Source organism: Phaethon lepturus, unplaced genomic scaffold (assembly GCF_000687285.1).
Source record: "Phaethon lepturus isolate BGI_N335 unplaced genomic scaffold, ASM68728v1 scaffold56171, whole genome shotgun sequence".
In the NCBI taxonomy this organism is placed as follows: domain Eukaryota; kingdom Metazoa; phylum Chordata; class Aves; order Phaethontiformes; family Phaethontidae; genus Phaethon; species Phaethon lepturus.
This window is the reverse complement of record NW_010519500.1, coordinates 1-24,610: the sequence shown is the minus strand read 5'-3', so window position 1 is coordinate 24,610 and position 24,610 is coordinate 1. Positions and strand designations below refer to the sequence as shown.

Here is a 24,610-nt window from a genome sequence, read left to right as displayed (position 1 = left end):
AACCTTAGTGATTCTGTGATTCTGTAAATAATGCAGCCTAAATTGGCTAGTAGTGCTCTTAATTTAAGCATACAATAGAATATACTCTTAGTAATTTGACAAGTGATTTTTATGAATCAGTGGTTCTTTTTTTGGTTGCCTAATATGGCTTGTGCAGTGTTTTTTCAATTTCTGTTGAATTAATTTCCTTTTCCTCTAATTATATGTCTACTGTTACATGTTAAAAATTAATTCTACTAGTGTATATACATAAAATAAATTCCGTCTAGTTCCTGCTTTTCTGCGTAAGCAATATTGCCATTCTAGGGCATTACCTGTACCTGGTTTCTGTTACTAAGAAACTACTGTTACTTTCTTTTTCAAGCACTCACTGTTGTTAATCCATTCTTTTGTTCTGCTGTGAGAAGAACATTCAAACCAATTGGCAAATAGTGCAATAAATAATATAATTTATTATATCATCTTACAATGTAATGCACTGAATATTATTTTTATTACAGCCTTTTTTATTTATAATTAGATAAAAACTTTGTCCTAAAACAATGAGTGGTATAATTTAAACTATATACATTTCTTCTTTTCATTTGTAGAAAAAGAAAAGTTGCATGCATTTTTAGATTTTAAAAGTCTTGGCAATAAAAATGCCTCTATTTTTGCTGTAGGCAGAAATTTATCTCACAGGAGATGCCTGCACAAAGACTCTTCTTGCTAGTTTTGAATAGCTTATATCTTCTCAAAACTCCTGTAACTAAAGAAATATTTCAGTATTTTATTACAATTGATATTCCAATCAAACAAGTATATTTGTCCTTCTTCTGAAAAAAGAATATAAATATTGGCAAAAAAGTAATCCTTCTCCTTTGTCCCTGAAGTTGTCTTTACAAAACAAAAATAATAGTTTTGGGGTAGCTGGGGGTTGCAAATGATTGTATCCTGTAGTGCTGTAACCACCACAGTTGCTTATTGTAAAAAAAAAAAAAAAAAAAGCAAATTGAGAAGCTTATCATTTATTTGGATATTATTTTAACTTGTTGCAACCTGTGTAAATATTTTGGCAAAGGCCTAAATTGATCGCAGATACCGGAATAACTTCAGTCATTATATAGCAAATTAATTAGTTAAATACTTTAATTGAAACCCAAAATAAAACAAACTGACTTCTTGGAGAAGCAGGTAAGGTATAAAATGGACAGCAAGAAAATCAAAATATTGATGGGGATGGCTTCAAAAATATTTCTCCCTTGTTTTGCAGTTGGCTGGTGATACAGATAAAGTAGTTCACCAGAGAATGTAATAGGTACCATCTCTTCCTTGATCTTTGGTTCTTACTCTCCTGGGGCAGATAGCTTAGTTTCCCCTGTGGGAAGTCGGCCACGTGCAGAAAGACTCAGCGGTATGTCGCGGTGCCACCTCACTGCACTGCTTAGGGACTGCTGGGCGGGGAGCTGCCGCCTCCCATTTTTTTTTTTTTTTTTGGTAGATAGAGAAGTGAGCGAACTCACAAGCAAATATTAAAAATACAACCGACTTGGCGAGCTGGTTATGAGGTAGTGGCACCTCCAAGTAAGAAGCACTCGGAAGTACCGATGACTTCCTCTACGAACAGCTTTGAGCTCTGGTTGAGGTGACGCAATCGCTGCCTCGCTCAGCGTCACTGTCAGCTACAGGACTGTCATCTGACTTGGGAAGAACAGGAGATGCGTCGTTTACTCAGAAGGGATCATCTCTAGGTTGAGCTGCTTCAAGTGAGGACAAGCCCCTTCCCTGCAGAGCACTGCATTTTTATGGGGTGACTCTTCTGCAGGAGCAGTACGGAAGGACCAGGGAATAGCACTGGGTCACAAAATAAAAGAGTCTGGGAGACCCAGGGTGGGTTCGGAGGAAGGATTCACTGCGTTCTCGGAGGCTCGGGCTTTTACAGCAGTTGGGGGCTTCTTTGACAGGCGAACCAGCTGCCGTCAAACAGTGCAGCCTGGAAACAAAAACGGATGTAGCGGACAGATGGCTTGGAACGTAGGGATTGCTTGACAGCTGGGACTTTTGAGGGGTTTTTTGGTCATAGTTTATTAAAATTTAGAAATGGCACTTTTTATGAGTATTTAAAGATAATCAAGATGGTAGTTGCTTCCCAAACAAAAAAGATGTCTTGTGATTTTACGTAGTAAGCTACAAAATAACTCTTAAAACTGTTACAGCAACTCCGAGCCAATATGAGAGAGATGGAGAAACTCTGTTTGCGAGTCCGACAGGAAGACATCCCAGTTCTGCAGAGAATGATCAAGCCAGTTAAAGAGGAAGCTTCATTTGCCATAAAAGACTTCCTGCAGCTCCATTCCGAATCTGCAGAAGAACTTAAAAAGCAACTCGAAGGACAGGAGGATGCCTCTTTGACCAGATCTGCAACTGTAGGAGGAGGTAGTAGAACTTCATTTCTGTATCTCCGATATCTATATTGTTGTATCCAGTCCGCATTTGCTGACCACAGTAACAAGTAAACAAATGAGATTTCAGTTGAGGAAGAATTGCTAATCAAGAAGTGAATTTTTTTTTCCCCCCTACACCACGCTTTTCCCATGACCTGTGACTGAGTTTTGATAAGTGGAGAATGCTCTTACTAAAGTATCTTGAGAAACGAGATAGTTGTGGCCTTCCATGAAAAAGATCGCATACCCTTGCATCTTGAAATAGAAGATTGTTCATACAAAGACCAACACTTGCATTCATGTTTCATAGTAGCTTGACTTTTTTCCCCCGCCCCTGCAAATCACTTGATTGTGTGTGAGTAATCATTTAGGCTGTTTTCATTGAAATAGTGCTTGCAACATCAAGAAGACGACAATTTTTATATGACAGACAGCATAATATGCCACTACTGAAATACCTGGAAAAGAGGAGCAAGTCTCTATAGAAAGGAGAACATCTCTTCCTGTAGCATTTTATCTTGGTGACTGACAAGAAAGCAGAAAACAGTATAAATCCATTTAAAGAAAAGATTTTGAAAACACACTATTACATGTTCCAAGTCTGAGATGTTTGCTGTTTTTCCCTCCTTTCTCTACAAAATGTCTGTCTTTCCTTCTTCTACCATTCTGTCTTCAGGTGGAAGCCCTTATTATGCCCTGCTATGTACTGGCTAGTGTTCTCTGCTAACGGTCTGTGAGAAAGTTGGTTTCATCAGGATTAAATCCTTCCACATAATAGTAATTAGTTTGATTGTTGCAGTAGCAGTGTTGTTTAAAATTGTTTGGAAATTTCACGTGCCTTTAAAATTGAAAGAGTATTTTCTCAGTCAGTGGCGTTGTAGAAGAACCTGCCATCAAATGTGATTTCATGACCCTTCTTGCTGCTATATAGAGAACTACTTTTGAGTGTGATTAACAAACTAGCAAGTCTAATGGTCAAACAGGGAGAAAAGAAGACTTGGAAGACTGGGCTTGCTTTTGAGAATGTCATGTGCAGTAGTATCAGAAAGCCTTATGAATGTCATGATATATCAAATATGGAACCATAGAATGGTTTGGATTGTAAAGAAGCTTTGAAGATTGCCTAGTCCAACCCCTCTGCCATGAGCAGGGACATCTTCCCCTAGATCAGGTTTCTCGGAGCCCCGTCCAACCTGACCTTGAACACTTCCAATGATGGGGCATCCATAACTTCTCTGGGCAGCCTGTTTCAGTGTTTCACCACCCTCATCATAAAAAATTTCTATCTTCTTACCAGGCCAATAAAAAAGACTGAATTGGCTTCTGACGTATGAATCTTGGCTTTTTCAACCTTCAGCATCTTGTAGTTGATTGTTCAGTAGTTTGTCCTAATATCTTTGTGGGTTTCAAAGTCTGGCTATTTGCTGCATTCTCCTTCCTCTCCAAGAAAAGAAGGTAACTGAATCTGTTCTCTTGCAGTCCTCTGGGACACCCTTGCTCAAGTTCTCAGAAATATGCTTAAACTTTCAGAGGCTGTTTCTTAAATGCTCAAGAGTGAATTTCATCTAACCCTCAGGGCTTGAATAGATCTAGCTCATCTAAATATGTTTAACTTTCTCTCTTTATGTTTTAGCCTATCCTTTTTTTTTTTCCCCTTGTTTAGATTAATTGCGTCCAATCCCTGATTACAGCTAGCTGTTTGTATAAAGACTGACTTAATCTTTCTCTGGGTCATCTGTTATTTTCTTTCATTACCTGGCAAGGTACTTACACTTCCTTTGTCTTCCTCTAACTTGAAAAGCATTCATAGAAACTTTCTTGCTACCATTTATGCCCCTTGGTAGTTGCAATTTATCTGTGTCCTAGGCTTTATGATACTAACTTTCCATGCTTTTATTATGCCTTGTACTCATCTTAATTTTGTGTCAAATCCTTGATATCCAGGACATTGAAGAGCTCTTGCTGAATCCATAAACATCTTCATCTGCATCAGGACAATTTGCTGTCATCTTCAGTATAGCCGATTTTATTTGCGCCTGCCAGCTCTTCCACAGTCCCTTATCCTTTAGGAACTTCTTCCCCATATTTTTTTATTAATCAGTTTGCCAAATGCGTTAATACCTCTTTTGGGGGGAGCTCATTGTCTTTAGTCTTTTACTCTGAGTTTTAGAATAGTGAGCTCTGGTATTCAGTGATCCCGTTCATCCATATTAGCCATTACTTTCAGGCTCTTTGTGAGCTCTTCTCTGTTATGATCAGAATTAAATTTAAAATATCTCTTCTTTGGTAACTTTCTGCAGTTGTCCTCAATACATTCTGGTTATTTCACTGGAAAGGCCTTTTCTTGGCTTATTACTTTTCTAACAGTTACACAGGTGTTAAATGGGAACTAGAGTTTAATTTCAAAGAACAGGACTGCTTTTTTAATCTGAAATACCTTTAAAGTATGGAGGACTGAGCATAACTGCTCTTCAGAAAGACAAGAAATTGATCAGAAAGACTGGCATGAGAAGAACAGAAAAATACTACTGGAATGACACTCTCCTGCAAGTCTGCTCAAGAATACAGGAAATAATTCACCCCATTTAAAGTGAAACATACAGGCAGGGAGACAACTAAGTACAATTAAACAGATTTTTTTTTTTCCCCAAGTTTGCCTGACAGTGAAAGCAGCTCTGTTGAATTGCTAACACAGATGCAATATATAGCCTATTCTTTTGTGCTTAGAGGCTGTAGTCCTGAAAGCAGATCTTGGCTGCTGATCTTAATCAGAGGAGCTTCAGTATGCCCATTCTTCGTAGCATGTTGCTTCCCATCTGGTAGAGAAGGAAGGAGTTTACAAATTCAAATCGCCCATTTAGAAGGCATGTCAGTGAAACGATGTGGTCCCTTCCCCCTTATCCATCCTCAGCTCACGTCCAATAGAAATGGAATTTAATTGCATTTTGAACAAATATTAACAAAAGGTGAGACTCCACTCTTAAAATTACTAAGATCTTTTAACCAACATACTGAATCTTCTGGAGCATTAGATTTTTATCTTGAGTGTAATGTGTGAGCTGCTTTATGAAATCTGCCGAGGTGTTTTGTATTACTGCATTTCTGTGGAGATGCTGTAAGTGAACTGGTAGGGCCACTTCTATTCTCAGTTCTATTAAAATTGGTTAGACTTGATAAAACATGAACTAGTGAATATAAATTTCTTACTTATACTTTCAGCCCAGATGTGACTTCACCTTCTCTTAACGCTTCTTATTCTTTAGTTTTTTGAAGTGAGTAAAGAATTTTCTTGAGGATTTTTTCCCACTGATTTCTAGTTATGAGAAAATGAAAACAGTGTAAACCTAGCTATAATTTTAAGTTCTCTTGAATGTGTGTCATGCAAAACTTTAGTATCATTCATGTATGTTGAAGGATGTGCTTTTCTACAATAGGTCTGTTAAGAACAGACAGGAATAGAGAACATAATTTGTGAAGAGGCAGTTTTGCTTAGTGAGCTTCTTTTTTTTTGCTTTTGAATTATCAGTATTTTAATTTCAACCAAGTTAGCATGCATGTGACTGATCAGGGAGGAGTACGCTTTTCTTGGCAGAAGCAGCTTGATTTTGAAACAAGATTGTGAAGGACTGACACATTTGGATATACGATTAATTATATTGAAAAGGGAGAAGGAATATTTCAAAACGGAGTATGTAACATTAATTAATCTGATTCTATAGATCAAAAATATGTTCTGGAAGAACAGGTGATGATCATAAAAGGTGAAGTGCCTTCCATGTCTGGATTCTTGAAGGAAAAGGGGTAGAAATAATTAGAAAGAAAAACAAGGCCAAAATAAAACCCCAAATCAAAACTCTGCCCTTGTTACTCTGCTATGCTGCTTACTTAGTAATTACAGCTGCATATCAGCTTCATTGATGTTAGGCTTCTATTGATCTGAGAGTAGGAAGATTAGGTCCTTAATGTATTTTGAGATACTGGGATAAAAATGTTGAGAAATGGACAAATTTTATGAAAATGTATAATTTTTATTTTATCTTTAATTCCATGAGTAAGCATGCACTGTTACTGACTTTTTATTGAGTATTATTTTTATTTGTTTTCCATTGCTTGTATCTGTTGTAGTAACAGTTATATATTATAGTACCTTGGTACATTCATTGTTTCTAAAGAAGATTTTAATGCAATATTTACACTTTAATATCATTAGACATATCTAACCAGCCTTCCCCATATTAAGCATCGTTGTGATACTACCCTCCCAAGGAAGGAAACATCAATGTCCTACTAAAGTAGCTGTCTTCCTTTAGAAGTTGAAGTTGTCTACATTAACATGATCTTCGCACTGTGTTTACATACATACGTTCTCCAGTCCTCCTTTTATGCTCTCAAGCTATCCCTTAATCCTTGCTATGACAAGCCAAACTTGTTTGTTACTATTCTTTATTACTGCATAATTACTTGTCCATAATTATGCACATGTCCATCACATCCGTAGTGGCTCAAGACTGGGCTCTTTGACTGGAGGAGGTATGTGTGTGTCCATTTTATCTGCTCTCCCCCATGCCACCTCGCTGTCTCTCATTCCCCATTTTTTCCACTGTACTTTGTCCTGATGCCTTCTGCATTCAATCCAAATGATTTAGAAAGGAAGACGCTTGAGAATATCTGCTTTACACCGCTGAGCTGCAAACGTTTTCAGTACCGTTACCCAACTGGATCCAGCACTGAATGCTGGGCAGCATGTTACTTGGTTTTCACTGCTTTTACTTTGAAAGCTTTTTCCTCCAGCTTCTTTTAGTACCAAAAGGCTGAAAATTGAACTGGTAGCAAAATAATCAACCACAAAATGAATAACTGTCTCTTCAGTTTTGGAAGCGCAGCGTTTTTATGTGTCGTATGTAAATGAAAAGTTTTTGTCCCAAGCTCAGTTTTCTTAGCTCAGTTGATACAAATTAATTAACTGACCTTGAATTCAGGAGTATAATTTAATATAGTTCTCAGAACTGATTATGAAAGGGTGCTGATAGAAATGAATCCATTTCTTTGGCAGTAACTTCCTTTTAAGAAACTGTCTTGTGCTGTGAGTAAGAGTTTTCTCTATATGATCATTTTCAGGGCTGTTGCTTGGCTTGAGTTAGGTTAAATACCAGTTTATCCTTGAGAAACATTAAGAGCCAAAAACTGCACATCACCTGCATTCTGATCCAGTGCATTTATTGATAAGCATCATGTTTCTCATTCAGAAACTTTATATAACACGGAAGTGAAGGAAGGCTCCCAAAGTTTAATCCAGATCTACTCCCGCCTTCCCGAAATACCTCAGGAAGAAAATGCAGCTGAGTCCTGGGAAACTTTAGAAGAGGTATGTTGAAACTCCCTTACTGCCACGTTGCTGCTCTTGTTTTTAGTAGCTATTACAAAATAACATTTGTTTTTCATTTGTAGGACTTGATTCAGCTTAGCCAGTTGGTGACTGATTTTTCTCTCTTAGTCAGCGTAAGTATTAATTCTGCATTCTATCCTAGTTAGTCTTGTACAAAAAGAGGGCGAATGGATAACTCCTAGTTGGGGGAAAAAAAGATGAGCAGTACTTCTGCTCATGAAGTCTGAACTCAGACTGAGCTAGTATCACTTGATTAAAGTGACAGAATAGCAGCATAACATGAACCAAGTTTATTCAGTCCAATATTCAAGACTACAAAATCCTAGTCACTGTTAGGAACTTCTGGAAAGTGCTGGTAGAGGCAGAGCAGTTTCCCCAGGGTGAGCCGAGATGCCTGCACGAAGGTGCTGTCTTTGCCACTTGGGACCTATGGTAAATACACCTATTGTTTAAAAGCCTGTACATTAGATACTTTCCTAAGTTGTAAGCAATGCATATAATGTTTACATCAAATTGTCCAGCAGTAAGGTGAAAGGTTTCTTTTGATTTAAATGCCAACAGAAGAAGAATGTTCAAAAGCGTTAGTTTGCATTAGTTTAACCACTCAGCTACCACGCCTGGTCAGAAAACGAACAGCTCTTCCTTCCCCGCATCAGTGACTCATTGCTGCAAGTATCTTTGTGGCTCTCCTGTTGATTCAGGCTCTGTCAAGGTAGTTTTTTGAGGAGGCAAAACAGTCTTCTGTTTCAGCAGTACTGCTGGTAATTGCTCCTAAGTTCTTGTCACCAGGGCAACTACTGATGTGCTAGCCAGTGCCCTTGGCCACTAGCTGAACCTTAGTAGAAGCCCTACAGTGTTGACTGCAGACTTCTACCCAGGTCCCATTCATTTTTACAATTTCTAATCGTAATGGTGACGATAGCCCTCACTGCACAGGGTGGGTGTTCCTCAGGTGCTTTTTCTTGCTTAATCAGGAATACTAGAAAAATCTGAAGTTTCCCTCACCTGTGTCATGCCCTTTCTCTGCTCTCACAAATATAGCTGCCAAAAGGTCGTGCATCTTCATCATCCACATTCAGATCCCAGTGTTTAGTTCTTCCCGTGCCACAGGGAATTTAATCCCACAATTCTCATCTCCTAGGAGGGTTATTTAATCGCCTTGCAGTTGGGTTAGTTGGGACAGATTAAATAGCTTTTATCCTTTCTGCTGAATATGTGCTACTTCACATATAACAAAAAAACCGCAAGATTCGTTAGGCTGGAGAAGGACAACAAAAATTTTTATTCAGTAGCCTAAACGTTAGCAGCTTTGTCTAAAAAGGGGAGTTCCTGTCCCAGGACTTTCTGGATTTTACACATAACCATCATTAGATATAATAGCAAGTATCTAAAGTGTGTGGATTGGATTGTAGATGAAGATACCAGAGCTGGTGGGGTCAGCAGTTTCTGAATTAGAGAGAGGAAGAAAGTTCAGAATGCCACTTATTTTAAGATGAACATTAGCCATCTCATTATTTTGAGCCATAAACAGACTGGGTACTGCTGAGATTAAAATAAGAACAAACAAACCCACAAACTCCTTTATCTTCTGCTCAGTGTTCTCTGAGAGAGACTGCAGGGGAATCTGACTGCATTTGGAGAAAGGATGGAACATTTTTGTAAAAATCAAACACTAGAATATAGAGCAACAGCAAGTATATTTTCAGTACTGTCTTATAATGTCATAACTAAACACTTCTATTTAGATTTCTTGGTGCAGCTTTGTATGTTGGAATTGGTACTGATCTTATAAATGCTCTTTGTAGAATTCTTTTGAACAGGCAACTCAATAGGAAACAAAATGCTAGTTTGGATTGTTTTTTCCTTTGGAATGTGAGTTCAGCTATTCACAGAAAAGATTTAGAAATAATGTTTTGGGTTGTTTTCTCTAACTGCAGCAACACATCGTATAATACCACACCATATTATTACTTAATAATTAAGATTTCTTTTTAAGTAAGTTTGTAGTTTCAGCATAGTTTATCAGATGCTATTAATGAACTACCATTAAGGCTGCACGGCTGCAGTGTGTAGCAGATGAAAGCGGCTGTGGGGCCCTGATTACAGGAATTAAAATGGTGTGTATTGGCTCACTGCTGCTTCCCAGCAGGTCACCTCACTCATAATTCTTTTGCATCTAGTCTCAGCAGGAGAAGATTGACAGGATTGAAGACCATGTCAACAGTGCTGCTGTGAACGTTGAAGAGGGAACCAAAAACCTGGGGAAGGTAGGGATCTGCTCCTGCTGGTGAATCAATGGTACTCTGCCTCCCAGCAATCCTCTGTATTAACCCAATTGATCTGCCGTCTTTAATGCTGAGGGAGCCAGCAATTAAGGAAATAAGGAAGAAATGACCCACAGGTAGCAAGCAAAAAAAAAATCAATCTCGTAATTTTCTATCACATCCAGGCTACTAGGAAATACAGTTGTGTTTGGGTTTTTGGCTTTTTTTATGCTATTCTGATGCTATGTTGGTTTACCTGCAAAGACAAGAGCATTCAATGATTGGTGCACAAGAATGAAATGAGTGTAAAACAACAGGTTGATGACAGCGTGCAGTTTCAATCCCGTTCTATGTAGATAGTTGCTAATAAGCCACCAACCTAGATTCAGGCATGTTACTGAAAAATCTGAGAATTTTCTCAGTTTCTCATTTGATTTAATGATGGAGATGAGGTAATAAATAGTGTACATAATCAGGCAGTAGCATGTAAAAGGACCTGGTTCACAACTGCATACATGACAGAGCTCAATTTTGGTTAGTTTTTGGTACGTTCTGTCATACCTATGGGATAGATCATCTTTTTTTAAATACTAATTTGTAAAGTTTATTTATCACTGAGCATTCAAGTCATTGCCAAGAGCAATGAGGGGAAAATGCACATCACCACAGGCAAGTATTCTAACTCTTCTTTTTTTTTTTCCCTTTACAGGCTGCAAAATACAAGCTGGCAGCTCTGCCTGTGGCAGGTGCAGTCATTGGTGGAGTGGTGGGGGGTCCTATTGGTCTCCTTGCAGGCTTCAAAGTGGCAGGAATTGCAGCTGCACTTGGTGGTGGGATTTTGGGTTTCACAGGTGGAAAATTGATACAAAGAAGAAAACAAAAAATGATTGAGCAGGCCTCTTCCAGCTGTCCAGAGCTTTCTCGCCAAAGTGCCAAAAAATCCAGCTGAAGTGTAGATTCATTTTGACTAGGAACAAAAGCGTAGTAGCCATGCTAATGACAGACTTGCAGCCTTATGCTTTAAATACAAGGCTGAGCTGTGTGAATTTTGACAACAGTACTGTTACTTGGGAGGGGTAAAACAGTAATGTCAGAATTTCTCTTTTCAGGTGTGACAAGTGACATCAGTCCTTTGAAAATTATATGGATAACTTTTAATTATAAAATCCTTCGGTGAGCTATGTGCACAGCTGTAATGATGGGTGACAGGTGCTTCGTGCCAAATTTGCACAAAGTGTCTTGCAGACAATACAAAGAGAGGTATTTTGAAAACCCTAGTGCTTTCCCATGAATGCCACCCAGAAGCTGGAGCTTTTATTACAGAGCTCCAAAGACAAGGAAACAAGCTCCATCTGTCTTTCACGGTCATAGTACTTTAAATTTACTTTCATTTATCTGGATTCTCAAATTCCCCCTGTGTACACCTCCAGGACATGACTGACTATGCCCGTTCAATAATGCACAGGGAAGCATTAGTTGACATAGGAAAAGGTTAAAATGTTGGCTGAGCAAGGCAGAAAAAAACCTTACGTACATCCCACATCTGCCTCCATCAGCCAAATCAGATCAGCATCATAATCACTTTTCCCCTTTTTCAGGTACTTTTTAAAAATTTTAAACTCCTCATCTTGTTCAAAGCGTAGTTAAGAATCAAACAGTCTAAGCAGCAACCCTGCAGGACTGCTACTGGAGAAGAATCATTTTCCATGGCTGTTAAGTCCTTGGCTTGTCCTGAGAACACCGCACAGGGTGAAGTGACAAGCTCTGGCATTCCGAGGCCAAAGCCTCAGTTTACGTAAGCAGTGCTTGCTGCTAGGCGTTGCCTGTGCTTCTCATCTCCTGTCACCAACAGCGCTGCGGTGGGAGAGCTAAATAGGGTCCCGGGAAGGCGGTGCTGCAGCCAGGCCCGCTCCCTCCGCAGTCTTTGTCATCCCTCAAGGGGTGCATTAGGCACCAGGTGAAAGGATGGGGAAGCAGCGAGGCCCTTTAAATGGCGCCAGTGTCAGCCGACAGCCCCAGCTGATGGGACTATTTTGAAAATGCCAACCTGATACTGTTCACAATAAGTAAACCGTGCTTGTTTGGGTCAGCTGCACACCTCCTGCACGCTGCTCTGTTCTGAAACTTCTCCTTCCGCCCGCACTGTGCAGTAGCTTCTCAGCCTTTTCAAGATTTCGGGACGTGCTGTGGACCCTCTGTGGGGTGAGATACTGTTAGTGCTTTTGGTAGCTTTTTAAAGCAGATGTTTGTTATTTCTGCCACCCTTATTTTGCTGCTTAAGAAGCCTTTTGCTTCTGAAACTTCCATTGTTAAATATGGGAGCGTTAACGTGTTTTTATTGTCACATAATCGTACTGTTGTCATATAATCTACTGTTCGGCACATGGTCCTACCTCCATCCTTCCAGGACAATTCCCACACTATTGCTGCTACTGTTGAGGGGGAACAGAAATTGAGGTTGGGAAGCTGCTTTTTAAAGTTTTTAAATTGTTCAGTTAATCCTGAGCTCTGCTTGAGTCCAGTTTTATTAGCTGAACACTGAAGTGAGTGTTCAGGGATAAGGCTCCCTAGCAGGGAACACTGTATCAGGAAGCATACTATAGTAAGAGCTCACTTTTCTTAACCAGTACTTTGATATTATCATTGGAAATAACTGTCTATAAATGATAGATGGTAGGTTTTTGTGCCTAGAGACACTGTAAGCAACTGTTAGTTACAGCACAAATATCTTTTTCTGAACAGTTCTTCCTTGCTACTTTTAAAATATGATTGAAATTGCTATCGGTCAGAGCATTGTGTCTATTTAGTAGGTTTGAGGCTCAGGGAAGTAACACACGCAAAAGCAATCGTGAACATTGTCAAAACTGCATGCGTTAAAGCCACAGTGCCTGCATCTGTAAAATCAGCTGGAGTGGAAAACGTGACCCAAGTAATTCAGCTCATTTGCTCCTGTCAGGCAAAAAGCACTTTTCTTTAAATGCATCTGCTTCGGATGCAAAGGCATTTAACAAGCTTGTAACAACTTCATACTAAGGCAGTTCATTCCTGTAGTATGTAATGTCTACATCTAAGGGAAGAAAGTGTTCTTAATCAGAAACTGTGGTTGATTCTTTGTATAATTTTAAAAAGCTATGTCTTCTTTCCTACTGTATGCTTCGAAACCTTGTGTTTAAGTGACAACGAGCCACATCAGAGACATTGAGGACTCCACCCTCTCCCCCCAAGCTGGACTAATGCCAGGACAATCTAAACTCATAAAACAGCTTATACAAATTCAGCTTGGTATGCACTCATTTTCTGAAACGTCTAGCAAAAAAACTACTCTTCCTCTTTGCGTCTTTAAGTAATTTCAAAATGTTGTATTACAAGACTATTATTTAAGCTATGATTTTTAAAAATAGATGGATTATTTACATACTGGAAGAAACATGGGCATCTGACTAACCAAACTAGCATTTAAACTGCTAGGCGTGTTAGAAGACATGCAAGATATACATCATTCTTTCAGACCAAATAAAAGTTTTTGCCTATGAGACTGGTTGTAGCATTTATTGAGAACGTCGGGGTTTATTTCCTTTCAGCATCTAAAAGATTAATCCCTCACAAATTTTATGTTATTAGAATAATTGCATTACCAAAATTTAAGATTCCTGAATTGAGTTACCAAACACAAGCTCCAGCTATCAGAATATTTACATTGACTGAAATAAATTAAAATATGGCATGCATCTAGTAACTTGTACACATATGCTAGCTTAGAAATGGACTCCTTAAGTTCAATTAAAGAGTTTGGAATGGTTTTGTTCTGTATGGGGATAACACTAATACTGTTTGACAACTTCCCATGAAAGCTTGGAGAAATGTTAAAGGGAGTGGTTAGCTCAGCACTGAATACTTAAAACCATCGATGTAGGTCATTCTGTAGATCAGAATTGAAGGGCTCCATTTGAAACACATCTCGCATTTTGTCCAACACTTGCTCTCTCTAGGCGAATTCTCCATTTCATCAGATACTTCAAAAGTTCAAGTGACATTCAACATCATGTTAGGCATACCTAGACTTCAGCTGTTCAACCTCTGATGAATACACAGTGAAATGACTTGAGCACATAACTGTTGTAAAACGGTTACATCTAATTGCCTACTTAGTGCTGGGACCCAAAAGCTCTGGGAACAAATCCTTGTTCCCAGAAAAGCACACTTACTTAGATGAAAAAAACGCTGGATGGGGTTCATCTCTTTCACTTTCCAGCTGAAAGCACCAGCCATTGGACTGTTAGGTGTGTGATGAAGTAGCATCTCTCTCCAGAAAGAGAAGTTTAGACATTTAGAAATAAGAATGCAAAGGAAAAATAGAAACCTCAGAGGAGTAAGATGAGTACATGTAGGGACCATGCAAGCATCGACTAAAATTTCAGGTGTTCCGTAGCACCACCTGCAGATAACAAGTGGCAGCCTTAAAACCATACTCCCCTGCTCACATCTTTGGATCCAGCAGGAAGGTGGCACAGCTTGGCTGCCAAAAATGCTTGATTTGGCATGAGATGGAGAATGGGACAGGAGACAAGCTGGCTTTCAAGCACTTAGTGTGCGCTCCAAAATGCAGAATCACAAAACTGACAAAAAAGTATGCCTCTAAACAAAATCTTGCAATGCTCTTCTAGCTACCAATCCTGCATCTGCTCAAGTTAGCTGTAGCTTAGCGGTGGTTGGTACTAGCAGTTCCTTCCTCAGAATCACCCCTGGAAAGGCTCATGTGCCTGTTACTGCAGGGGCTTGATTCAGCAGCCTCTCTTGGGATCAACTTTTGCCACAGCTGCACAGGAACACGTCAGTCCTCTGTCAATAACTGAGTAGGTGGCATCTAGCTGAGAGGCAACAGGAATCCTGAGCTGTGAACTGCAGAAGCTGGGGCACTCACTGAAGTAAACGTGTACCCAGTGGTGCACCTATCCAAAGAAAAAGCTTGCTGCTAAGGACACTAAACCTTGGGGGCCCCAAGTCTTTGCAGTAAGTGTACTGTACAAAATCCAATATTAATTTGTCTCCAGCAATGCACCCCAAACTAACAGATACTTTTCCATCTTACAGTTTCTATAGGTTCATCTTGCCAAGCAGCTTGAAGATACATTGGGAAAAGCATATATTCTGGTATTATGAACAAAAGAAAAGGCCCACAAGGAAAATAGTAATTCCTTCTTCAGAGCAGAATTCAAAGAATATGCCATGAATAAGGCACAAGCCAGACAAGAAGAGTAACAGAAAATTTGAAATGGTTGTTCAGAAAGTAATGTCTGTCAGGAAGGCAGGGACCCAAAGGAAAAAAAAAACCAAACAACTAATTGTAACACATACATACAGAGATTAATTTAAGACTGACAAAACTAAGATGGCAGTCCTGCCCTACTCTCCTACTTTGAAGTGTTTCCAACGTTCATGTACTTTTAACATGACCGTGTGGCTAATATAACAATCTTAATTCCAGGAAATCAAAGCAGGTCAATACAGCCCTTTCATTTAAAGTACAGCCATTATTGTTAAAACTTTTCCTTTCCTCACTTGGTATTTTAATAGTCAGAATTGTTTAACCACTTGGACATTCACCCAGTAAAGCACCACACGAGATTCTGTAAAACTTTAATTTATTCCCCTCCCAAGTATCCAGAATAGAAGACCCTCTTAAGTTGGAGAAAAATGTGACAAAGAAACAGATTACCAGGATAGCTGTTCACATGAAGAAGAAGAAGAAAAAGCACATACTACCAAGGTTACACAGAAAACAACCCAAAAGTCCTATTTAATGGGATAGTGCAACTTAACAGCATGTGTCTGGCAAGGATACCTTCATTTGGATTATAAAAGTTTTACAGAACAGAGTTAGATCAAGAGTCTGGATGGGTCTCTGGTACTTTACTATAGCATTAGGAACGTACTGTTTGAAAGATGCTGTACAGAATGACCCACCAAACAAATGTATTTACAAGCCTGGGGAGAAAAAAATTATTTTTCAGTTTATTCAAAATAAAAATACACATAGAATTATGAAAATATAGGTTTACTATTTCCACCACACAGAAGTCAATGCTGCTGTCTGAAAGGCTTGCAAGATTATTTCAAGTTTTTAAAGTTCATCTTTTTCCCTCAATAAGGTGTACCTATGTTCACTGGGTGCCAGTTTCTGGAATGAGCTCTCTGGTGGGCTGCTTGCTAAATCCTGAATTGTCTGAAAAACAGAACAAACAGTAAAACTGCTTGTTAGACTCATATTAATAATCAATCACCTCCATTAAATGAACTTCTAACGTTAATTATGGGAGTGCACCAATGTCCAGCCTTCTCACAAATTGATGTTTGTGGGTTGTTTTTTTTTTAAGGCACATTGTAAGTCCCAAGTAGGTGGAATACACACACACTAATTAATTAAGCACCATCAGTTGAGGATATTCCTTTTGTTGGCACATCTCAAAGATAACGGCCATCACACAAGTTCTTTACATGTGACTTAAAAGTACTGCAAATGCACCCCGTTGTAGATTGGTTTGAGTCTATCCACCACTTGCTTTGAAGGTGTTCTCATTTGTGTGTGTGTGTTTTTGAGATACACCAGGGCAAAAGTGGCATCGCTGCCAAAATATTTTAGAATTCGTTTTTTATGGAAACTAAAAAAAAAACCCCCACACCCCACAAAAAATGCAATTCAAGGGACATACATGACCTAAGATGGCAGCCTCCAGTGTAGTTCAGGCCAGTATTTCCATCGCACATGCATACACATCTTCCGCAAGATGGCAGGATGCCATACGGAGATGAGAAAGGAAACATCCCAGGTTTTATGCATTTTTCAAGGCATAACAGAGAGGAGAGCAAGCCTGCAGCTCTAGGCAATGAGCCTGGGCCCAAACATGCAGCAGGATCCAGCGACTCCAGGCTTCCTCCTCCCTGGCCAAGCCTCCTCCAGCTTGCTGTTGCCTCAGAGTGTCTCCTCCTCACGCATGCCTGCCTAGCTCTGAGCTGACCAACTGCCTGGCCTATGCCTCAGTCTCCAGCCCTATTTTCTGCATCTCCTCCTGTTGACCTCAATTCTGGTTGCTCAATGGATTCCTAAGAAACACAGGGAGTTACCAGTTAAATGAATCACTTCTGAGACTATTCAGCCCTTGTGTTTTCACAGCCAGTCATGACAACATTCAAAGCAGTCATTCTCCTGGCCCAAGGCAAGCCCTCCAGGGCTTTCACGCTTTTAAATCTTTTGACTTTGGAGGGGGGCAACAAGAGGCTGCACTCGGACAGCTTAGCACATAGCCACCCTTACTACATCCCACAGATGACCAGGAAAATGAGCCTGTAGCCATAAATCGTTTCTGTCCCTCACCCATGGGTTCTGGGATGCCCCAAGGCACTCCAACACAAGGGCACCAGGTCTCCTCTGTGATCAGCGTGGCTTTTTGAGCCCTACACAATGCGACGTATAACTTAATTTTAAGTATTTAAAACTAGTTATTTCTTTAGGGAGGGCCTGACGTAATGAGAAGGTTGCCTGACAGGCTGTTATGTTTGCCCTTTTCAGCATGATACCAAGCAGATGAGCTGAGCGGTGTGTCAAGACGATACAAGGCTGATCAAGACACAGTTAGAAGACTGGTCTGAGCAGAGGAAATCTGGGCTGGTAATGCCCTTACTTTTCTGCCTCTTGGATTAAACTAAAAACATTGAGGTGCTCCTGAGTTTTGTTTGGAGAAGGATCTAGTAGTTGTGTTCCTGAAGAGATCCCGGGAGTGACTTCCAGGCATGCAATTATACAGCATGACAACCTTTGAGCAGAACAGTGACAAATCCAAACTGACAAATGCAGCCTGTCACCACCACAAGTCACAAATGCTGCTTGTTAACTGCATTAATAAAAGTAATAAGCCCTATTACTGCTTATCAAACTTTTGTTGATGCTCTAACAATCTGCCTCCTGCTTGGATTGGTAACGACAAGTAAATATATAAAACAATAAATCAATTGATGCTTCCCCTTAGAAGCACCTTCTAATAGTGTGTCGTATGGGAAATAATGCATCTATGATATAGTGTCAGTTTTTGCACTGAAATCACATGAGAACATAAGAGCAACTCTGTGAGCTCAGAACAGTTATCTGGCCCAAGATCTTCTACTTCAGTGAAGAAAATATATATATTCTGACACTCTTCCCTTATTCAAGGCAAAAAGGTACCATACTTGCCCTTAATCCTCTCCCTGCCTTTACCCAAAGGAAGGTAAAGGAAGAGCCAAGCCAAAGTGGCAACATTATGCTTCTATAAACAGATTTCTCTTTCAGGTGACTGGAGTTAAAAGTACACACGTTAGAAAGTACAGCTCTGACAAAGAGTAAAAAGTCTTTATTAAAAGTCAAATTAAATGTATTTGTTGTAACCTTACCTGACCAGGTGCTACATCAGTTGGGTCGGGGCCATGATGAAACTCTCTGTGCAACTTTCCAGAATGCAGGTCTAGCACAAATTGCTTCAGTTTACCTGGAACTCTGGAACAAATCCAACAGAAACACCCACGTGTTTATTACAAGACAAGTCCAGACACAGGAGATTTAAAGTGCACTGTTTTGCGTAGCCACTTTCTGTTTATCTGGCACACTATGTCCACTTTTAGGTGATTAATGGAGGACAGGAAGCCAAATGGTTTGTTAAGGTATCCTACCAGCTTCTTTTTCTTTCCACTGTCTCTTGAGAACACAGCAAGTATTTCATCTTTTCAATAACTCCCACAGGGTTGTACTAGCCGATAACTTCATTGTATACTCACTTCAGCTCCCCACTAACCATAATGTAAGAGGGAACAGCAGGTTCCAAATGCACAGTTTACAGATACAAATGACAGTTGGGTAGCAGTATTGACAAAACATCTTTGAAAGGCTCTCTAGTGCCTGAGCAACTGCATATACACTAGAGATAAACACTAAGAGGATATCAATGTAAATCTAATCTGAGATCATCTACTGTCACCCACAGCAAACGTGCTAAACTACAGCATCCAATTTGATTTGTGAAATGTCAAATAGACTAAAAAGCTTAAAATGAAGAGTTGATCTAATAAGTATTAAAGATGAGATAAAAAACATGAGCACTATGCATGCAATCAAAAGGTAATGTATGAATGGGGACAAGTTTTGTAGGGAGTCTTTCATCAGACCAATTATTAAGTTTAGGAAAGAGGAAAGTGTGATCAGACAGGCCATCAGCAGTATTTCAGATCATCAGCAAACTCTGTGGATAAAACGTGGTATAATGTACAGTCAGAAGGTATCACTACAGCAACGGCCGTAACTAATCAGTATTACAGCAGTACTTTGAGGGATCTCTTCACTTCCCAGGTAAGATCAGGAATTAGTACTGACAGAAAGAAGGGGGGTCATTCCAGCCTGGTTGTAAGAACAGCACAATCACCATTCCCTGCTTTACCCTGGGCTCCTGCCCTGTTCTAGGTCAGGCACACTGCTGGAGACATGCCCCTGCAACCTCTTCTCGTCTCCTAATGGAGCAAGGGCATTCGCTGCCTACAGCCTCTTGTAGCTCAGCCAGTTCTTGCTGAGAAGCTACAACTGATCTGTTGAACACTCCTTGCTATCATTTCTGACCTCGAACAGCAGGATGAATAGGGCCAGGTGGCCAAAGTATGAGGACAAAATATTGTGTTGGTTTGATTTGCCTATGAAGCGACTATTCTCCAAAAAGATGACTCCCTAAAGAGAGAGGAAATCTTTTAGTGGGCTAGTTCTGAAAGTACCATATCCAAACCCTACTGGTTGGTGGCAGCACTGAGATTACAAGAGACAGTGTGGGGCCAGTTTGTAAAAGGGTCCAGAAAATGTACTAAAGTGGCAAAAATCCTTGCAGGTAGATGAAAGTCTCAGAATTAAGATTTTAGCTGATTTTAGCTATTATTAAAAACAACAACAACAACAAATCAACAAACAAAACCAAACGAAAACAAAAATTGAAGCCACACACACACAAAAGAGTATCACCCCAGGAGCTCCAAGCTCTCCTTGTTTCCAAACTGTTTGCTAGGTATTTCTAAGTATCAGCTCGATCTCCTAGAGTAAGGTTGAATAATTATTTATCATTTAGCAACTGTCTACAATCCTGACATCTCTATCATCTTCATTTGTATGTAACAATTGGTATACAAACAAGCAAGTAGCTTTTATTATTCTGATAGTGTTTCGCAGAAACAGAACATGTAAGAAACATAACAAGTCTAAACTAGACATCTCTATTCCCCTATAAGAGATATTAATTTATTTTAGTGCTGTTTCAAAAGTGACAATAAATAGAGTGCTTTCAAAATGCAAATGTCCCACTAGTTTTTTTTGCAGTGCTGGCACATGCAGTGAACATGATCTTCCAAAGAAAGAAACAGGAACACAGGGAGAAAAAAAGTCACTATCAGAGTTTCCATATACATAGCTTTAGATATTAGAAAAGCACTGTTTGAGATACATCAAACAGAGACTATATTTTAAGAATAAGCCTGTGGAGAACTATGGGGAGAAGCTAGGTTTGAACCCTCATCCAAATGTCAACATTTCAGGTAGAAAAATGACTGCTGGAATGGCAGAACTGAGCATAGGGTTATGTTCACATTGCACGCCAAGTCTGAACTTCGACGAAAACGCAATACCCTGAGTTTTTGAAAGTATGAATGGGCAAAAATTCAAGTCTCAAAGCCTAGGCATCTAACCAGGACTTAGCAAGTAGTGTATATGCACGTACCTCCTTTGAGACAGAAACTAGAATTTAACACACAACCTGAAGACAAAGACAGAACGCTTGCCTCATGCTGAAAGCCCCTGAAGATAACGTGTACACATCTTCACTCCTCAACTGAACCATGGGAGACAGAACATCTGCTTCCAAGGCAGTACAAGATAAAGAGACAGGCTGATGTAAAGAGGATTACCAAAGTGGTATTTCGCCTAAGCACCCTGATACTTCTCTCTCATGCATTTTATCCGGATAACATGACAATGATCAGCCATTTTCCAAGCTGCACGTGGAAAATTTCAGAAACCCATGCAAGAAGGATTTCTCTGCCAGCTTTCCAGGTTTAGACTAATGCAGGAAGGCTGGAACTGCACAGCAGGAAAAACCAAACCAGCAGGCTGGGAATTCTTCCATGGTGCATTTTACAGTAATTGTTGCATAACACAGTACTTAAACATTCCATGTAGTATTTTAAACCTTTTAAAGTTAACAGATATATCAAGATCACCACTAAAAATACCATGCCAGGCTCCAAATGCCTAACTACTATGGAAAGTAGCAAAACTTTGAAGTAAAAGACGAGCAGCATCTAAAAACTTAATGTGAGATTCTCTTCTTGCATAAAGCAACGCAACTCCATTTAAACGATGACTTCACACCAATTCATATTGCTTTAATTGTTTGTCGTTAATTCAATGACATTGAGTCTTACATAGGCAGCCTTACCTATCCCAGATTTATTCATCTTCCTATCATAGTACTGATTAAAATATGAGCACGTCTTTTCCTTTGTTCTTCTCAAATCAAATTGCACAAAGAAAAATACTTACGACAAGTCACTGAAGTCTGGAAAGACATACATGTGCCTAAAGCTATCAATGGCAATAACAGGGCAGTCTGCTGGAGTCTTCTGAATATGGAGGAGTGGGTGCCTGAATTTATCACAGTCAGCATGGAGGAAGTTTATTGTACCTTAAAATTGTGAGCAGACAAAAATCCATTTTAAGTTTTTTTTTCTTATTATTTTGAAACCCTAAACACTTTCATAAGTATTACAAAGTTGAAGATATTAGACAGACACAACATGCAAAACTTGAAAATATATTTAAATAACTAACAGCATGAAAATAATGGATTTTCTTAAAGTGTTTTTGACCACAGCACAATCTGAAGTTTTGTTTAATGCCCTCTCAAACTGCCTGGAAGTCATTTAGAAAAGAAAGATTTCTGAAATAGTTACTTACTAATAAATTGTGTATGTATTTTAATCATTTCAGAGGAGTTGGTCCTCACTGCCAAAAGTACATAAAGCCCTTCAGACTCAAGAGCTTTAAACCTAGGATTCTGTTTGGCCTTTGCTTCCACTCTGAGTTTGCCTGAAAAAAATTATACCGGTAAACCGAGTAAGTAGTAGGAGTTACTACAAACCTTTTTCACTTATTAACTGTCGTGCAACCTCCTGTTGGAATTTCTCTAAACTCTCCAAGTCATCTTTCATGTGGAAAAGTATGAGAAAAGGAAGGCCTTCTTCTGTCAGTTCCTGCACAGAAAACAAATGACAACTCTCATTTCTAAAGGGCACTTAAGTAATTCCAGCATTTTTCAAATTCAGTGAGAATTTGAAAATACTTTAAAAACAGCTGAAAGAACAGGAGTAAAGACGTCAACTGCTGACGCTTCATCTAAGATACCCAAGTCATACAGTTAGCCATGTTTCCTTCCTCTGTATCATATACAGCAGATAAAGGATGAAGGTATTTCATTAGCAACATTTCAGGAAGGGATACACTTGCACTGGAGTATTTGCTCAAAAGAAATAGCCCAATTCTGAGAAAACAGAACATCTTAATAGAAACAGTAATAAGGCCTGAACAACATGGTATTAAATGCTATGAAAAGCTGAGGGTGTATTCTAGACCCAGTCCTAGCTTATTTCATGTAATAAGTTGGTGTTTTCTTAGCATAACACAATGGATAAGTATCTTAAAATAACTCCATCCTAAAAAAAACAGCCAACCACCAAAAAAACAACCCAAAGAAAAAAAAGCAGAAGGTAATGACACAGCTATATCAGTTACGATCAAGTGGTACTCTTGACTGGTCATTTGTGTAACACCATTCTTAAATTCACAGGCTAGTATATTACTAAAATTGATGAAGAAATGAAAACCTTTGTTGGACAGGCAAGCTTTAGTTCCTCATAGAAATGCGTTGTTGCAGCCTGAGTGTCTTTTAAAGATCTCTGTCTAGGGACAGATAAATGTAGGAACTCCTTGAATAATTTACTGAGGATTTTTCTTTTACTAAAAACCCAAACAAAACACAAACAACAGGCATTTGCTTGCTTCAAAAGTTATTTTTAGGCACCCTTGAACATCAGCTCAACTCACTAGAGCCCAATAGAGGAAATAATCATTTACCATCCAGCAAATGCCTACAGTCTGGCCTATCTTTCATTTGCGCAACTGGTGTACAAGCAAGTGCTGCTATTTCTTTGATTCTAGCCTGTATCAGAATAAAATCTACACTTTTTGAGAAAGACAGCACTTGTTCATTCTGCCACCAGATAGAACAGTTGCTTCAGATATTTTAGATTTGTAGGAAGTTGGAGGAAACGCTTTCCATATCAGTAGGCAGCCAGTCACAGTGTACATGAAATGGCTGTCATTCTCCCTTAAGCAAGTCTGTCAGTTAAGCTGAAGCTTGCTCTTTTAACAGGAGATTGCAAAGATCCTCAAGCTTTCAGTGCTCTTGACGAAACTCAAGCTTCCCAGTCCAGCCCTAAACCAACTACTTATTGCATTTGCTCCTTCTCATTTTTACACACCTGAATTCAGCTGGGTCTCAGCCTCCTCTCCTGTTAGAGGATGGAAAAAAGTCTGTTTCATACCACTACAGTTATGGTTCTGTGTCCTCACTTGTTTCAGTAGGTACATTTCCAGAGGGAGAACTCCCAAACAGAGCTTGATATTCTGGCTCTAAGCTCCCCTGTTGCTTGCAAGCAGCTTAAAAGGACAACCTCAGTTTCAGTACCTGCATAGTTAAAACCCTTATATGTGGCGAGTTACAGTCACAAGGTCAACTCATCTCCAAACAGGCTGTCAGGACAGCTGGCTTGGAAGCCTTGCTAATTTTGGCCCTAACTGGTTTCTCCAAAGTACCTTCCTTTGTTTGCTTTACTATTGCAGTTTTCATAGCATGTCGTACTGATCAGGACGTGGCAAGTGGAATAGCTATTTCATTTTGCTCCCTCAAAAGCTACTGTCTTGTTTGGCACTGAGAATATCAAAAGATTTGTCATGAGATCTGAGCTGCCCACATTACCTCTGTATGCCTTTGAGAAACTTTTTACCCTTTCAAAAACTTACAGTTCAGCACCATTGCTAGACCACATGGTTCACCGTATTCGTACAACATAAAACTAAACAGACTGATTACAGGTTAAATGGTGATTTCTTCTGAATGGTATTATTGATCCCAACAGCCTTTCTCATCAAGTACAGGGACTCTCTCTCAAATGGACAGTCTTATCAAGCAGAAGACCTTGCTTCAGAGTTCAATTACTATGTGTTGTCTGAAGTCACAATGGTGAACTCTGTTCAGATTGGGCATCTTCCTGCCCATGACACTTTTCAGATAATGAAAACATTAAGAAAGAAAATGACAGAAAATCTACCAGCAGTTTACAGAGGCCAATTTTGATTTTAAACTGAATTTAAAGTCTGTGGCCAAAATTTTTGTCTTTATCTTATTTCTATTATTATATTTATA

General features: G+C 39.4%; 2 protein-coding genes across 2 annotated transcripts; one reads left to right on the top strand and one right to left on the bottom strand.

Moving 5' to 3' along the window:
• Nucleotides 1–1,804: 1,804 nt before the first annotated feature.
• STX17 (syntaxin 17) lies at nt 1,805–11,022 on the top strand (the record flags this gene model as incomplete). The annotated part of the gene is made up of 6 exons (XM_010297049.1): nt 1,805–2,013; nt 2,196–2,415; nt 7,670–7,788; nt 7,872–7,922; nt 9,990–10,076; nt 10,783–11,022. Coding segments are annotated over 6 exons (926 nt in total), but the record flags the coding sequence as incomplete, so codon positions are not given.
• Nucleotides 11,023–15,698: 4,676 nt separating this feature from the next.
• LOC104628462 (endoplasmic reticulum resident protein 44-like) lies at nt 15,699–22,380 on the bottom strand. Its single transcript, XM_010297048.1, has 4 exons — nt 22,268–22,380; nt 21,670–21,811; nt 18,498–18,600; nt 15,699–16,296 (listed from the first exon to the last, which is right to left on the bottom strand). The coding sequence occupies exons 1-4, from the start codon at nt 22,335–22,337 to the stop codon at nt 16,195–16,197; spliced, it is 417 nt and encodes a 138-aa protein (XP_010295350.1). The 5' UTR covers nt 22,338–22,380; the 3' UTR covers nt 15,699–16,194.
• Nucleotides 22,381–24,610: the final 2,230 nt, after the last annotated feature.